The sequence below is a fragment of the Lepidochelys kempii genome, chromosome 3, assembly GCF_965140285.1.
Source record: "Lepidochelys kempii isolate rLepKem1 chromosome 3, rLepKem1.hap1, whole genome shotgun sequence".
NCBI classification, from domain to species: Eukaryota; Metazoa; Chordata; order Testudines; family Cheloniidae; genus Lepidochelys; species Lepidochelys kempii.
Window position 1 is genome coordinate 27380736 of NC_136382.1, and position 17122 is coordinate 27397857.

Consider the following 17122-nt stretch of genomic DNA (forward strand, 5'->3'; position numbering starts at 1 on the left):
TGGGAGAAAGTCTGGGGAGGAGGAAGAAGTTATCCAGCCAGCTCAGGAGGTAAATTGCATAACAGAGCTGGACAGGAGGGGGAAAAAGCCTGGAAGGATCCAGAGTCGCCCCCGCTCCAGATACTGAAGTTGGTCTTCTGCTCCCTGGGGAAAGAAGCCGTGCTCCTACACAGCTCCCATTCCTCCCGCTGTGAACTGGGGGATTCTCATGATATTCAGGAGTAAGTCCTGCAAATCCCAGAGACTGAGTCCCAAAGAGGCAAAAGCAAGTATCCTTTGCAAGGAAAAGACTGATATTGTTAATGAACAAGTGGAGTGAAAGTCCTTTTCCCCCTGAGGAAGTGCTTGCTGTGGCTTTTCTCCTACACAGTCTCTCTAAGTGCTTTGTATCATGGATTGTGCCCCTCCCTCACCAGCAGCATGTCTGGGGATGCAGAAGAGCCAGTTCCTCCTGTGCATCCCTGCCTCAGACTGCAGCCTACTGCATGTGGAACCCTTCCACGACCCTGGCTCTGAAAGGGAAAGGGGGCTCAGAATTCAGGCAGCATCAGAATGGGAATTGAGCATTTTGACCATCAGCCATAGCCCCTTGATGTCCACGGAAAGGGGCGCAGACTCTGGAAGGTGGGGAGGTCTCTCTGTTTCTCCACCCATCCTCAGGCTCCACATGAAAGCCTCAGGAGCACGTCAAGCAGTCTGTGACCAGAACAGAGGCACATGAGGATTCCACTCTACACAAAGCTGCACCATCATGGGATTACTGGGTGGCAAGTGAGAAATATCTTCCCATGTTCAAACTGATCCTGATGGATTCAGTAAAACCCTGAGTGGTACTGGGTTACTCCTGCAGTACTTACTTGGGTGCTAGCCCGCCCGGGGCAGCAGGCAGGCTGCGTTTTAGGTTCCTGGGGACAGCTAACAAGCTGTTACATGAATGCCATGCCAGGATGTATCGTGTACTGCCTCTCCCCTACAAACAGCATGGGAAGAAATACCAGATATGGAGCAAAAGCAAAAAACTACAGGACTCTTACAGGACAGCATGTCAGTGGCTTGCAAGGAAACTAATATTAATACAGTACTATCCCTTTCAAGAATTATTAGATAGGTATTTTCCTATTAATGCCTCCTTTCAGAGCACATGATATCCAAATGAGGATGTCCGATTAAACTAAATGTTAAACCAAAATGTTTATATAAAAATGAAAGAAATTTCATACGTATTGGGAACCTAAGGTTGGTGCAGCTGTAGGACCACCAGTGAAAGACAATTACACCTTCAGAAGGGAACTTCCTTCCAAATGACCCCATAGAATTCATGACACACTGCACAACGATTTAAAAGCCTTGCCTATAGCCATTCAAATCAAAAGGTTTTCATATATTTGGTAAGGAAAGCTTACTTGGCGGCAGGCAAGTGGATCATCATCTAGGGATATGATCCTTGTTTGGAATGAGCTGTCTTGGGTTCTGTCTTGGTCAAATTCTTGATGTGATTTGTGATGAACAATGGCTTCTACCTTGGTGGCTACACGGAAGTAATGTAATACCTGTGAATGGTCATCGCTCATCCTAATTGGATATCTTATGCTTCCAAATGAAGAACTGTCAGGGGAAACAGAGAAATTAGAAGCTGACGTTGCAGAGGCACATCAACCCTTACTGTTGAAGCCAGCAGAGCAACCCATTGGTTGCTACTGAAACCAAGGGTACCAAAGAAGGGACTATTACCCTCGCAGAGGGAAAAATCTGGAGCAAGTTTCCAAAGAAACCTAGATAAATTTTCCTCCAACCCAACAAAATACTCTGACAAAGACAAAAACCATTTGTATAGAAGAGCTGACAACTCCTGTGCAAGAGTCTTCCTTCTGATTTACCCTCTGCACTCTGAATCTTGAATGGCTTGTGGTAGTCACAGCAAGACACAGGTTGCATGTTATACACTTATTCCCACGCATAGACAACATTCCAGTCAGTATTCCATCCAGAGAAACAGACCAGTTCATAAATGAACAGCTTCTGGAAAGGATTCATGGCTACCAATTCTTCAAAATCAAGGAGTTTTTGATCTCAGTGCAGAGAGTTGCTGATCCAGAGATCAAACCAGACATGGATCTGGCCATAATTTTACCACAGTGGTAAATATTGTAGAGATTCAGAACTTGGTTACATCAGTCATTTCTCGAGGAGTCATCCAAAGGCTAGAATTGCTAGTGTTAGGTATCAGCTTCATCCCCTGAGTGGGTTTCTCAAAATGCACCTGCTGAAATGCCTTCTGAGGACATAGAACCATGCACTTGATGTAATGCAAAATTAGGCATTATTCTGAGATCACATCCAAATGCCTCTTTCTGGGCAGGTAAGGACAAACAACACGCTTCAAGACAAAAAAGGTCGCTCTAGACCTTTACATACAAGTATATATGGAACACAAATTTCCAAAATCTTATAGTACACATTCTTTAGTTCATTTCAACCCTCATAAACATGTCCGTCTTTAAAAAGCCATATTGAATTGGACCAGTGCTCTATCATCTCTGGTATCCTGTCTGTGATAGTGAGAAAGAAACCATGTAGTGGGTTATTATGATACTTATAGAGGAAGTTTCCTCCTACCTCCCATTAGAAGTTGGCTTATGATTGAGGCATGAGTGTTTATATCCATTCCAAAATCAGGGAGTAGCAAGAAGTCAAAGCTTCTCTGTTACAATGTTAAAAATGTCCTGGACAGTGAAGAATCTGGTTCCTTTCAAGACAGTTCACCGAAAGGATACAAAAGGGGAAAGCTGAAGGCATCCTACTCCTCCACTGGATTTACTAGAGAGCTAAGGATCTCACATTGCACCTGAAGAAAATACCTGACCTCTTAAAGCTGGGGGATGCCTCTTTCATCTGGACCTGAAGCACCTACAGTTAACAGCCTGGCCATCAGAAGAGAAGTTCAGCATGGATTGTCCATTAACTTCTGAAAAAAATTGGTATCCAGACAGAACTCAACCAGGATATTTCATTCACTGATCTGGTCAAATTTATGTTTCTGGTGTGAGGGGAAAGCTGTTTGTGCAGTGCCCAGCACAATCGGGCCCTGACCTTTAGATGGTGTTATAATAATACATCATAATAATACAAACATCATCATAATACAAATAACCAGAATAATTACTTCAGCTTCAGTCACATCAACATACATTAAAAAAATGTAAAAAACAAACAACCCCTCCCCCCACTTAATGTGCTTAAAATTAGGCATGTGTTCAGCATCTTGCACTTCCTATGTGACCAAGTCACTTGTCCTCTCCATGTTACCTGCACAATTTGGGGCTCCCACACCCATCCCTAGGCCCAGTGGCCCTCTGAGGGCTAACAGGACCTTCTCCCAGTGAAAGAGCCTTTGTCATACAGTAAATATTCTTAAACATGTACATGTATTTATTACCAATTAACAATCAACAGAATACACATGCCAAGCATCTAATGCTCATCTTTCCCAATAAAGCAGACAGAGTCTCCTAGTCAGGATCTGATCTCGTCCGGGTCTCCAGCTTCTACACAACCTAATCATGCAGGGGTTAAAAAATCCTAGCAACTTTGGTCTTGAGCTGTATCCTGGAGTTAAGTTCCAATGAGCTTGTTCTCTGACCCTTATTATATAGTTAAAATGAGGATTTCTTTTATCTATGCCTTAATCAGTTATTTTACTAAAATTGTAGCTATGCAAAAAAACCCACTAACTGTACAGTGGTTCACATGCCTAAGACCACCTACTCATTAGCTTTTGTATTTTTCACAGTTAATAATAACTTCTCAAGGACTACTTATCTTTGTGCTTCATTAGTGGGATACACTTAGAACAGCAAAACCTCATATATTTTTTTTTATCAGGAAGAAGCTACAGAAATTCAAGGTTAGCTTGTCCATTCTCTCCCTATTCTTATGACTTTGTGAATATATATCTAGCCGTATTCGTAATGCTGCAGCTGATACTTTTCTATCTGTCTGCCTAAGTCAAGCCTGAATTCTCCTGACTCTGTAGTTTTTTGTTTTCAACTTACGGTGGCTGAGCATACAACATGACTGTGGGTTATGCTAAGTCCATACACAAGATGGCTGTGACTCAAGTCAAGTCCAGGGTCTTGTTGTACTCTATGCTTCAGTTTCTGATCTGTAAAGGGGAAGTAGTTATCCAACCTCTAATATTGGGTGTTCTGAGGTTTATCTCAGTGATTTTTGGAAAGTGCTGTGAGAGTCTTGAACAGAGGATATAAAAGTGTGTGTATCTGTTTTGTTTTGGTCAAGTAGCAATAGCTGCTGCTTACCATGCTGATCAACATTCTCTCATTGTTTCCTTGTTATCCTCATGTCCATATGACGCTGTCTCAGACTCTTTGTGGTGGGACCCATCTCTTTGTTCTTTATTGGTACAGCCCTGATCTTCTGGATTCTACCACAATGCGAATAATAAGTAATCATTTTTCTCTTCAGTCTTTCAATTTCGTCTCCTTTTCTTTCCTTCTTTATTTCCCTTATTTTCTTTTAGTGCAGCCTTGCTGTACTTCATCCCTTTCTTTTTAGGAACATTTTTTTTTCTCTGAAAGAAATAGAGATGTCCCCGTCATCACAAGATAATTATATCTAATGTGAGAGATCATTTCACTGAAATGTTAAATATAATAGTGTTTTAATGGTTCTTGTCTATGAGGTACATGTAGATAGGTAAGAGAATCTGATGTCTCCTACTTTGAAAATAAATCATAGAAGAGTAAGGTTGGAAGAGACCTCAGGAGGTCATCTAGTCCAACCCCCTGCTCAAAGCAGGACCAACCCCAACTGTGGTTTATACCTTGGCTTATCCTGAATATTAATTTTATATACAAATGACTTAATTTATCTGGTGTTTCCTTACTATTTAAGAATTTTCTATTCCATTTATGTTATTATTTAAGTATACATTAATTCAGACTAATTTCTTTCTTCCCCCGTAAGATAGAATCAACAAAACTTTTTTTTTTTTACTTAATTACATCTAAGTGGATGAACCAAAGTATGAGGAAAAATTATTAAATAAGTTAGTGTTTTCTAAGGCACAGTATTCATGTTGGCCTATAAAAATAATTCTTTGTGCTCCTTATCAGTTTTTGCAGCGATCAAAAAAAGCAACTTTTAATTGCGTAATTCAGGTGCTTTACAGTTGAACAGTTAATAACTGATTTCACTTTCTTGATATTAGGAAGTTTTATTCTTTTTAGTGGAACACTTACTGAGTGTATAGGTCAGCAAACCATGCATTTATTCTCATGAATAATTAGGGCCACCGCTAACTAATCGGGTTTCTCCATGAGTGAACTGGAAAAAAAGTTGTTAAAAGGGCCTGAAAATGCAGTTCTGATCACCCCCCCCCCCCAGCCTTTTCTCTATTTTAGAAGTGATAGACTGATGTTGGACACAGACTGGGGATACACTTTTGTAACCAAATAGACCAGGTTCATCCCTCTTGGTCAGAGCTTGGTTTAGTATTAATAAATAAAAACATCTTCTGTACATTTTTAAAACAGTTTACTTATTATTTCTATTGATGGAGTATAAATAATTACCTGTGCAGATACATATTTTGTGAAGTACTGAGTAGGAAAAGAAGCTAATGAATTTTGCATATTCAAGGTTTTTCCCTTAAAATTCTAGGGAAAGGTGGGAGTAAGCCAATAAATAACTCTGGGTGACTCATTGAGACTAACTTGGAAGTTAAATGATCAAATATGGCTTAAGACCCAGACTCTTGTCTGGTCCTTATATATAAGGACAGTCAAATAACCATAACAAAGAGTGGGCTATTGGTATGCCTCTCTCTCTCTTTTCCAAACCCAATCAGAGACTGCGGGTGGCATAGAAGGACTTCTAGGGGAAGGCATTGTCTCTACATTTTAATATATGTGATGCACTCTCTCCAATCCCATACAGATTTTTTTTCTGTTACCCATGTGAGGGAGGAGGTGAACTTCTACATGTCGAGTGAAGACCGCCAGATACTTTGGTTTACGTCAATTTAGCTTTGGTTGTGTTCATATTCAACTGTTTGGGGGGAATTATACTTCTATGTTTGCTGCCATACTTTGATCGTAAATATTGATTTTTGTATAAATTTAGATTGTTTAAAACTAAAAAAGCATGCAGAGAAGACATTTCACAGAAGATACATTGATTTTTTTCAGTACTGTGAGCCTGGAACATCTATTTTGTCTGTTTGTCCCACTAAGATCTCTACACTTTCTTCAGCACTGACTTATATACATGGAGTATATACCTTGATTTAATCCTTAAGGCCATTGTCCTCCTCCTTCAGATTCCTCCTCTGGACCCACTTTGGTTGTGTCCCTTCCCTGAAACAGCCCAGCAACTATGGCTAAATTGTGTAGCATTTGAAGACATCAGATTTTATTTTCCACAAAAGACAATGAGTTGGAACAGTTGGGAGCCATCAAATTGTGCAGTGCCTAGCCTGTGCAATATTGAGTTAGCTGTCCCTTCCCCCTTTTTGATCATGTTAATATTGAGCTTTGGATCAGATTATAAACTCTTTGGGGCAGGGCCCAGGTCTGTCTATTTGAAGACTTTAAATTGAACCATAGGGTTTGTGCTGACTTTTGCACCCCCACACCATAATGACTAGACTGGTACATTCTTAAAATAGATTGATTGATTGTCACATTTCTGAGATACCAAGGTTACTAGATACCCTGCAGAAATATCGATGGATTCCTGCTAAAACATATGTATAACTATTTGTTAGAATATTGCCATTTACATATGCATTCAGTAATCTAAGTGCACATGCTGTATCTAATTATTAAAAGCTCTTCAATGGGGATTTATGTGCCTGTAGAGAAGGCAGAATGTGGCAGATTAAATCTGCCATGTGTACATGACAGTGACCGTTCCCCATGCTAACTAGTAATGGATAGTTAAGCAGTGTTTTCCTCCGCAGAAAGTAGTAATGATGATCAGACGTAAGCTATGGCTACACTTTAACCGCTACAGCGGCACAACCACGTCACTGTAGCACTTCGGATGGGAGGGTTCTCCCACCACTGTAGTTGATCTGTCTCCCCAAGAGGAGGTAGCTATGTCAATGGAAGAATTCTTCTGTTGACCTAGCACTGTCTATACTGGAGTTAGTAACTATGTTCCTCAGGGGTATGGATTTTTTACATACTTAAGCAATGCAGCTGGATCGACTTAACCGTTTACTGTAGACCTAAGTCACAATTGAAAGGGTTTGTTCCAATTACATTCTAAATGGTTATGCTTGTAGTCTGAATAGTTACATAGGTGGACACAAGCATGTGACTTGGGCCGGATTTTCAGAAGTGTTCAACACACAACAGCTCCCATTAGGCACCTAAGGTCATCAGATTTTCAAAAGTGCCCAGCTCTCTTTGAGAACGGAGGGAGCTAAAGGGTAGCAAGCACTTCTGAAAATTTAGGCCCGCTTGTATGTGCTGAATCTTCTTGAAAATCTGACTCTTCAGTTATTAACAAAGCTAGCTTACATCTATCACAACTGCATCCTTTTAACCTGATACCTTCTTTCTCTCTCAAATTATATATACCAAATATTCTATATATATGAAGATGTCCACATGACAAATTGCATAAGCATATGATAGAATACACAGGTTCTTGTGGAGTGATGCCTCCTTCACTGTGCACCATATAAGATGAAAGGTTGTTTTAAAGACAAAAATCATTTTTGATGCATTTTACTACTTGAGAAATAGTATCTGGTCATGCATAAAACACTTATTCATAAACACTTATTCAGTTGGTACATCAGCAATTTTTAATCTATCATTTCTGTTCATTCAGAAATTTTATTTATTTATTAATTAACACAGATTGCTGGATGAACTGCCTGGAGTCCCTGGAAGAGTTGCGTTTGTGTAATTTTTCCTCAAGCTTTTTAGCGTTGTGTGCTATTTTTGGCAAAGCTTAAAAGCAACAGTGGTGCATGGAAGTTTGCCCCTATGCTGCATTAAATTTTTCAATAAATGTAAATGTCTCAGTGTCTCTGTTTTATTAAATGTGCTCGAGTATTAGAAGTCCTAAGTTTTTCCTAATTTAGGTGTTTAGTGTCTTAATTTAGTCATGAGTATCACGGGTCACCCAGCTAAGATATTTGGTAACTAGTATGTGCTTCTGAGTGTCGCAGAGCATTGGTCAGCTAACGGTCAAATCATGTAAAACTCTGTCACATGATGCAATTTCTTTTAAAAATTTGACAGTCCAAAAGTGTAATAAATCACTGTTGTTTTGCACTTTTCAGGCAAATATAAAAAGTTATATATATTATAAATAACTTGTATGAAGTTTGTAATGTTCTTTTTCTGTTTATTTAGATGCTGTTTACAACTTATTGTAGACTGCCCCAGTGCTATCCAAGAGGAGCTAGATCTCATTCGTGCTCTTAGCTATCTTGAAGAATTTGGTCTGAGAATCTTGCCATTACAAGGTACAATGTATTACTTATGTCCCTGATGTGATGGCTTGGTGGAACATGAGCCACAGTTCATTAGCTGAAAATTGTCTATAGCTTTAACATGAGTAAGCCCAGTGAAGTTAATAAGACTCCATCTGTACATACATTTTACTCTTGTGCATAAGTGTTTTGCTGCATAAGAGTCTTAATATGCCTTTTGTTTGTAAAAACACTTTGGGGATCCTTTGAGAGGGAAAGACACTGTTTAAATGTAATCTATTTTCATGAAACTATTTTGAAAAAGTGAGCAGCTTGATCATCACTGATGTTCATTACTGTCATAAATATAAAGGGAAGGGTAACCACCTTTCTGTATAGAAAACTATAAAATCCCTCCTGGCCAGAGGTCAAGTTTCCTTCCCCACTCTGAACGCCAGGGTCCAGATGTGGGGACCTGCATGAAAAACCTCCTAAGCTTATCTTTACCAGCTTAGGTCAAAACTTCCCCAAGGTACAAAATATTCCACCCTTTGTCCTTGGATTGGCCGCTACCACCACCAAACAAATACTGGTTACTGGGGAAGAGCTGTTTGGAAACGTCTTTCCCCCCAAAATACTTCCCAAAACCTTGCACCCCACTTCCTGGACAAGGTTTGGTAAAAAGCCTCACCAATTTGCCTAGGTGACTACAGACCCAGACCCTTGGATCTTAAGAACAATGAAAAAACATTCAGTTTTCTTACAAGAAGACTTTTAGTAGAAATAGAAGTAAAGAAATCCCCTCTGTAAAATCAGGATGGTAGATACCTTACAGGGTAATTGGATTCAAAACACAGAGAACCCCTCTTGGCAAAACCTTAAGTTACAAAAAAGATAGACAGAAATAGTTATTCTATTCAGCACAACTCTCTTCTCAGCCATTTAAAGAAATTATAATCTAACACGTACCTAGCTAGATTACTTACTAAAAGTTCTAAGACTCCATTCCTGGTCTATCCCCGGCAGAAACCAGCATACAGACAGACAGAGACCCTTTGTTTGTCTCCCTCCTCCCAGCTTTTGAAAGTATCTTGTCTCCTCATTGGTCATTTTGGTCAGGTGTCAGCGAGGTTACCTTTAGCTTCTTAACCCTTTACAGGTGAGAGGAGTTTTCTTCTGGCCAGGAGGGATTTTAAAGGGGTTTATCCTTCCCTTTATATTTATGACAAGAGGCAAAACCCTTTCACCTGTAAAGGGCTAAGAAGCTAAGATAACCTCGCTGTCACCTGACCAAAATGACGAATGAGGAGATAAGATACTTTCAAAGCTGGGGGGGTGGGTGTGGGCGGCAAAGGGTCTGTCTGTCTGTGTGATGCTTTTGCCAGGAACAGATCAGGAATGCTCTTCAGAACTCCTGTAAAAAGTTACAGAGTAACAGCCGTGTTAGTCTGTATTCGCAAAAAGAAAAGGAGTACTTGTGGCACCTTAGAGACTAACCAATTTATTAGAGCATAAGCTTTCGTGAGCTACAGCTCACTTCCTCAGATGCATATCGTGGAAACTGCAGCAGGCTTTATATATACACAGAGAATATGAAACAATACCTCCTCCCACCCCACTGTCCTGCTGGCAATAGCTTATCTAAAGTGATCATCAGGTGGGCCATTTCCAGCACAAATCCAGGTTTTCTCACCCTCTACCCCCCCACACAAATTCACTTTCCTGCTGGTGATAGCCCATCCAAAGTGACAACTCTTTACACAATGTGCATGACAATCAAGTTGAGCTATTTCCTGCACAAATCCAGGTTTTCTCACATCTCCCCCACCCCCATACACACACAAACTCACTCTCCTGCTGGTAATAGCTCATCCAAACTGACCACTCTTCAAGTTTAAATCCAAGTTAAACCAGAACATCTGGGGGGGGGGTAGGAAAAAACAAGAGGAAACAGGCTACCTTGCATAATGACTTAGCCACTCCCAGTCTCTATTTAAGCCTAAATTAATAGTATCCAATTTGCAAATGAATTCCAATTCAGCAGTTTCTCGCTGGAGTCTGGATTTGAAGTTTTTTTGTTTTAAGATAGCGACCTTCATGTCTGTGATTGCGTGACCAGAGAGATTGAAGTGTTCTCCGACTGGTTTAAAAAGTTAGTAAGCAATCTAGCTAGAAATGCGTTAGATTTTCTTTTGTTTAATGGCTGGTAAAATAGCTGTGCTGAATGCAGTGTGTATTCCTGTTTATGTGTCTTTTTGTAACTTAAGGTTTTGCCTAGAGGGATTCTCTGTGTTTTGAATCTGATTACCCTGTAAGGTATTTACCATCCTGATTTTACAGAGGTGATTCTTTTACTTTTTCTTTAATTAAAATTCTCTTTTAAGAACCTGATTGTTTGTTTTTTCATTGTTCTTAAGATCCAAGGGTTTGGGTCTGTGTTTGCCTATGCAAATTGGTGAGGATTTTTATCAAGCCTTCCCCAGGAAAGGGGGTGTAGGGCTTGGGGGGAAGACATCTCCAAGTGGGCTCTTTCCCTGTTCTTTGTTTAACACGCTTGGTGGTGGCAGCATAGGGTTCAAGGACAAGGCAAAGTTTGTACCTTGAGGAAGTTTTTAACCTAAGATGGTAAGAATAAGCTTAGGGGGTCATGCAGGTCCCCACATCTGTACCCTAGAGTTCAGAGTGGGGAAGGAACCTTGACAATTACTCACCACTCCCACTAACTGCAGTGGAAAGTACACCTCTGAAATGGTGCCCAGAATATTCATACAACATAATTACCTTGAAAACAATCTTTGAGAGAGTCTTCTTTTTTTTTTATCTGCAGGAAGTTGTTGTTGAAAAAAGAATAAGTTTCTTTCTTTAGCAGATTGCTGTATGGCTTCGTATATTCCTGTAAAACAAATTGACAATCGAGGTCAACATTTGCAGTAGATTTCCTTTTGGAGAACTCCTGATTTAAAATTGTAAATAGTTTTTTTGTGTTTCCCATTTTTTTAAAGTGGTGTGGAATTCGTTTTGTTTTTCCATTGCAAATATTTTTGTAAAAGCTAAATGAAACAGATATATTTCCATAGGAAAAGCATAAGAACTTTTGCCGGAAGCAGGGCACGAGTGACAGTGGATGGATCACTTGATGATGACCTGTTCTGTTCATTTCATCTGGGGCACCTGGCACTGGCCACTGTTGGCAGACAGGATACTGGGCTAGATGGACCTTTGGTCTGACCCAGTAGGGCCATTCTTATGTTCTAATTTCCTGTGGCACAGGGTTGAAGGATAAAAAGCCTAGTTGCAAAACATTTCTGTATTCTGCAGTTGAATTATTATTCTTCAAGGTGAATTGATTTATTTTGTTCAGATTATAAATGACCTTGGAGTGATATGCACGGTTCTTTCATGCCTGTTTCACTTACTAAAACAGAGTCATTAAAAAAAATTGTACTGGAATACAGTTTTAATATCACCTGTAACATATCCAATTTGCCATAATTACTGTATGTGAAATGAAGCCTGTCATTTTTAATGGTACTGCTTTATCCTTCTCTCTTCAAAATCTTTCAGATAAATTCATCTAGTAAAGGAATAAAAATCTGTTTTAAAGTTTTCATATAGCTGCAAGAAGTTTATCCAAGGTAGATGTTATTGTACAGTAATTTAAATATTTTAAAGATGACATTTAAATAACATTAAGAGTGAAACACTATTTAGTGCATAAAAGGAAGGAAAGAATTAAAGTTGTGGGTTTACATTCTTTGTGTACTCTGTGCTTGGGAACTGCAGTGCACTTTCTCTGAACCGTGGAGGAAGGAATGAACACACACACATACACCACACCCCATCTCTCTCCCCCTTTCCCACCTGATCCTGTGTAGTATCATCTTGCTCAGTAGGATGTTAGGATGCTCTCACAACCTTTCTCAGGATTTCTCTGTGGGTATGAGCCTAACCTTTAGAGTTACTTTACTTATACTGACAAGTTTCAGAGTAGCAGCCGTGTTAGTCTGTATCCGCAAAAAGAAAAGGAGTACTTGTGGCACCATAGAGACTAACAAATTTATTTGAGCATAAGCTTTCGTGAGCAACAGCTCACTTCATCTTATACTGTTTTGTCTTTTAATTTCATTAGCTTGGCTTTTCTTTATCCTAACTCCGACTCTTGTGTTCCCCCGCCCTGCTTTTTTGCAACCAACTGAACAGTAATCTCTAGTTAATTGCCAAAATGTGTATGAGGCTCGCAGTATATTCTATATATATTAAAATAGTTTATTATATTTGTACTTCTGGATATCCTCTTCCTCCTCAAATAGTCTTATCAAATTTTATTTCCTCTCTTCATAATTTATATAAGATCTTCTTGAGACAATGGCTCCTGACTCTGCTTTCATCCACAAAGATTTCTTTAATTTTTCACCTCTTTTCTTTTTCCTCTGTGCCTCTTTAGTTTACTTTCTTCTCCCTTTTTTCATTATTAGTTTCCCAGTCATCTCTTTCAATTTGTTTTTCTTTAGCTTTTGTTACATCTTCTTTTCTTTTAATTCCTTTCTCAGTCTTTGTTTTCTATTCCCACTAATCTTTCATGTCCACCTTTGCTTGCCCATAGTCTTTTGACTGAGTTTAGGTGACCTTGAAATAATGAAAACTAACTAAATTGATCAAGTCCTGAAAGGTCACATTTGGGACCATCTTAGCCCTTCAAGAGTTTGATAGAAGATTTTTAGTGTTGCATGATGCCATTGATTGAAAAAAATCTTAAATGCAAGACCAAGCGTCTAATACTAGCTTGCAAAATACGCATGAAACTTTACCATCCCAGTTGCAACATTGTCTCTCATCATTGTCCTCATGATGATGCTAAAAAATAATATATTAGTTGCCTGATTATTTTGTTTGTTTGTTTGTTTTTTAAATATGGGGGTAAGTGAGCTAGTAGAATTTTGTAAGGCTCTATTAATGCAATGTTAAGGTACCCCAAAGGAAACACATACTAGGAGCAGAAGTAGTAAATGATTTTGTAGTATAAAAGCTGCCTGAACAGCATTCCAGCATCATGTGCCAAGAAATACTCTTTCCAGCCTACCTGCCCTGGAGCATGGCTCAAATGTTTAAGAACATTTACAGATACCCTTGTTGGGTATATAAAATGGTAACTTTAAGACATTATTTAGTTTGATTATCCATCCATCCAGCCGTACCACAAATTTGGGCCAAATAAAAGTGTGGGGGATTTTTAATCCCACCTATCCTTTGTTAGAATATTCATCCACCACCTATCGCCGTAGTAGCTGAGTGTGTCTCATGAATCATAAAATAATAGAATATCAGGGTTGGAAGGGACCTCAGGAGGTCATCTGGTTCAACCCCCTGCTCAAAGCAGGACCAAAACAAACTAAATCATCCCAGCCAGGGCTTTGTCAAGACAGGCCTTAAAAACCTCTTAAGGATGGAGATTCCACCACCTCGCTAGGCAACCCGTTCCAGTATTTCACCACCCTCCTAGTGAAATAGTTTTTCCTAATATCCAACCTAGAGCTCCCCCACTGCAACTTGAGACCATTGTTCCTTGTTCTGTCATCTGCTACCACTGAGAACAGTCGAGCTCCATCCTCTTTGGAACCCCCCTTCAGGTAGTTTAAAGCTCCCCCTCACTCTTCTCTTCTGCAGACTAAATAAGCCCAATTCCCTCAGCCTCTCCTCATAAGTCATGTGGCTCAGCCCCCTAATCATTTTTGCTGCCCTCCACTGGACTCTTTCCAATTTGTCCACATCCTTTTTGTAGTGGGGGGGTCCAAAACTGAACACAATACTCCAGATGAGTTTGCTTTAAAGAAGAAAAAAATATATCTACCTTCCTTCCATGCCAGTGAGAAGTAGTATTGGGCCTATGTCTGTTTTCCCTTCCCCTTCAATGAATCCATTTCTACATTATTTGAGTATGGCTATGCAGTGAGGATTGAGAGCCACTGAGAGGAGGACTGAGAGCTTGCAAAGTTGCTGCCTTGACTCTTGAGCTGATCTGGCCAGTATTAAGTCTTTCACTTTAACGAGCTATACACTTCACCCCTGTTTTTATCTTCTTAGTCTCCAGAAGGCTGACATATTTTGCAGGTGCAGTCTTGTGTTCAGCTGCTGAGTCCTTGTTATGTATATAAAATGTAAAAATAACCTTGTTTAATGTATTCGTATGAGAAACAGAATTGCCCATCTGAATTAATGGCTTTAAAAAATTAATGACATGATTATGAAGCTTTTAGGACTTTGAAATATTATATGTGAAAATTGCTTTTTTACCCTTTTAGGGTAAAGGGCCAAGTTCAAACATTAAGTTCTTAATTTGTTTTTTTTTTTTTATTTGAAAGGGTGCTGTTTACAGTGTTTTAATCTTAAAGTGGGACTCCTTGTATCTTTTAAACTTTTTTTGGTTTCCATTTAGATTCAGGATGTGATCTTTCTTTCATTTATGTTGTTGTACGTCAAGGCTAATTATTGAAGTGTAGAACTGGTGTAAATTATTGCCTATTCAGGCCCATAAATCCATTAGCTTTTACTTCTAATGGGCTAAGTTCTGTTCAGTTACATCAGTGTAATATTTTGAAGCAAGTTGAGTTAGTCACAATTTGTGCTGGTGTATCGGCACAGGGAGTTAAATTAAAATCTTAGGGTGTGATTTTACCAAAATAGTCAGCGTTGACCTAATTGTACTAAAGTTAATGGTAGAACTCCAAAGTTAGGCCAATACTGAATACATCTGAAAATCCCCATATTTGATATTTATGAAACCACAATATTGTCTTGGTATGTGGCATTCCTTTTAATTAGAATGAGAAATACTCTGACAAATTTAACTGGTGTAATCAGTAAATGCAAAGATTTTAATGGTGCCCACTAATGTATTGTGTTACAGAACCTACAAAAAAATCAATACTTTTGTTATGTTTCTTGTCTTAAATCTTTACTCTGCTTGACTTTTGAAAGCTGACCATTTGATTTCCAGAGGTCCTTCATAAAATTTGCAATACATGGATGCTTTTATGTTGTTCTTATTGATATGTTTGTCTGGTAGAAATTTTTCTAATATAGATATAATATGCTAATATTGATTTTTTCCCCCTGCATAAATTAATTTCCTGCTAATTTAATTGAGTATTAAGTGGGAAGGTTTAATGGTTAGTACTCTGTATGTTCTCTTCATAGCTTGTCTAGTAATATGAAGCAGACTCATTTTATAGAGTGGGAAGCTTGATCGAAGCAATTTTGAAGGTCAATACTGCTGTAAAAATATAAACTTTAGTTTTATATTACAGTATATAGTTTTATATAAACTATAAAAATTCATTGTGTTAAACACTTTATAGACCACCAGTATTAAAATATGCAGTATAGGTAATTGTTTGCAGTTCCTGTTAAAATGTGCCTCTAAAGTCCTAATGTAAATTGCAAGCTTTTCAGGACAGGGGAGATGTATTTTATGTGTTTGTGAAGGACCCTCTGCATATATAGTCCTAGTTAAACTATAACAAATAACTATATTACCTTAGAAAACGAGCTGTTTTGTTTATGCAGCATGAGTAAGTGTGCCTGCATTTTAAACAAAAATTACACATACATTAGAGAAAGTTTGTGCATATAATCTCCCTTTAACATATCATATTTTCTTTAAACAGTGCGTTTGTGTTCTGATCGACTCAGCCTCATCAAGGACTGTATTGCTCAGTTGCCCACAAACTACAAACAGTCTGCCAAGCTCCTGGGACTTGCAGATTTACTGAGAGTTGCAGGTAAACTGTTGTAAATGTTAAACTGCAATGTAAGATATTAACTCAAGGGCATTTGAGTTAATCATCAGGATGTACTCAAGGATGGCACCAAAGTGTCCTGTGTAGGAGCAGCCTTCAAGGATGACTGACATATTTTACAGGTGATCTTGTATTCAGCTGTTGTGACCTTCTTTAATACATAAAATAAGAACAGCCCTGTTTAATTTAGATTTTGAGCCAAAGATCATGTCAAATTTGGATTTGGATTTACAGGTGAGAATATTTTATGATGTAGAATCAATTATTAGTATTAATAATTTATTAATACTAATCATTTTTCAAATCCAGTAATTTTCTTATCCCTGTCAAGTATACTAGTTTGATTTAACAACAGTCCTGCTCATGTAAGAGAACAAAAGTTGTCTGTCACATAAACTTCAGTGTAACAACGCAATTTGTCTACAGTTGATTTAGCATATTTTTATGCTGAAGGTAATGTGTTAGGGCTGAATGCTTATTTCAGGTGTTGAACATCTTGCAGGATTGGACCTGCAGTACAATAGCTGTTCCAAATTGAATGTTCTGCTTTTGCAGAAAAGGAAGACAATGAATTCGGCACGTTCCCCCAGACTTCTCTGCTGAAGTGTTTTCAACACTCTAATTATGTTTAATGATAATAGTACCTAGAACTTATATATAACTCTTTTCACTCATAGCTCAATATAGATGTTGCTATTGATATTTTGGAGGCATAACTAGAGATCTATGGTTAGGATTGTTTTAAAGTTTTGGGTGTTTGTTGGGAAAACTAATCTTCCTCCCTGGCTACCCTAGATCAAATCACTGATTTTCCTTTTACATGTCAGTATTACCTTTTGCATATTGTTTATGCTAAATTCTTGTTTAGTTTCTGTTA

The 17122-nt window shown here is 38.6% G+C and overlaps 1 protein-coding gene across 4 annotated transcripts in view; it reads left to right on the forward strand.

Moving 5' to 3' along the window:
* Window positions 1–17122, forward strand: part of NBAS (NBAS subunit of NRZ tethering complex) — a 406503-nt gene that overhangs the window by 140693 nt on the left and 248688 nt on the right. For all 4 annotated transcript variants that reach the window (XR_012157919.2, XM_073335981.2, XM_073335983.2 and 1 more), the window contains exons 31-32: window positions 8391–8503; window positions 16114–16227. Coding sequence is in view for 3 of the 4 variants with exons in the window: in XM_073335981.2 (XP_073192082.2) it covers window positions 8391–8503; window positions 16114–16227 (227 nt within the window). In the remaining variant the exon portion in view is untranslated. The remainder of the gene's footprint in view (window positions 1–8390; window positions 8504–16113; window positions 16228–17122) is intronic.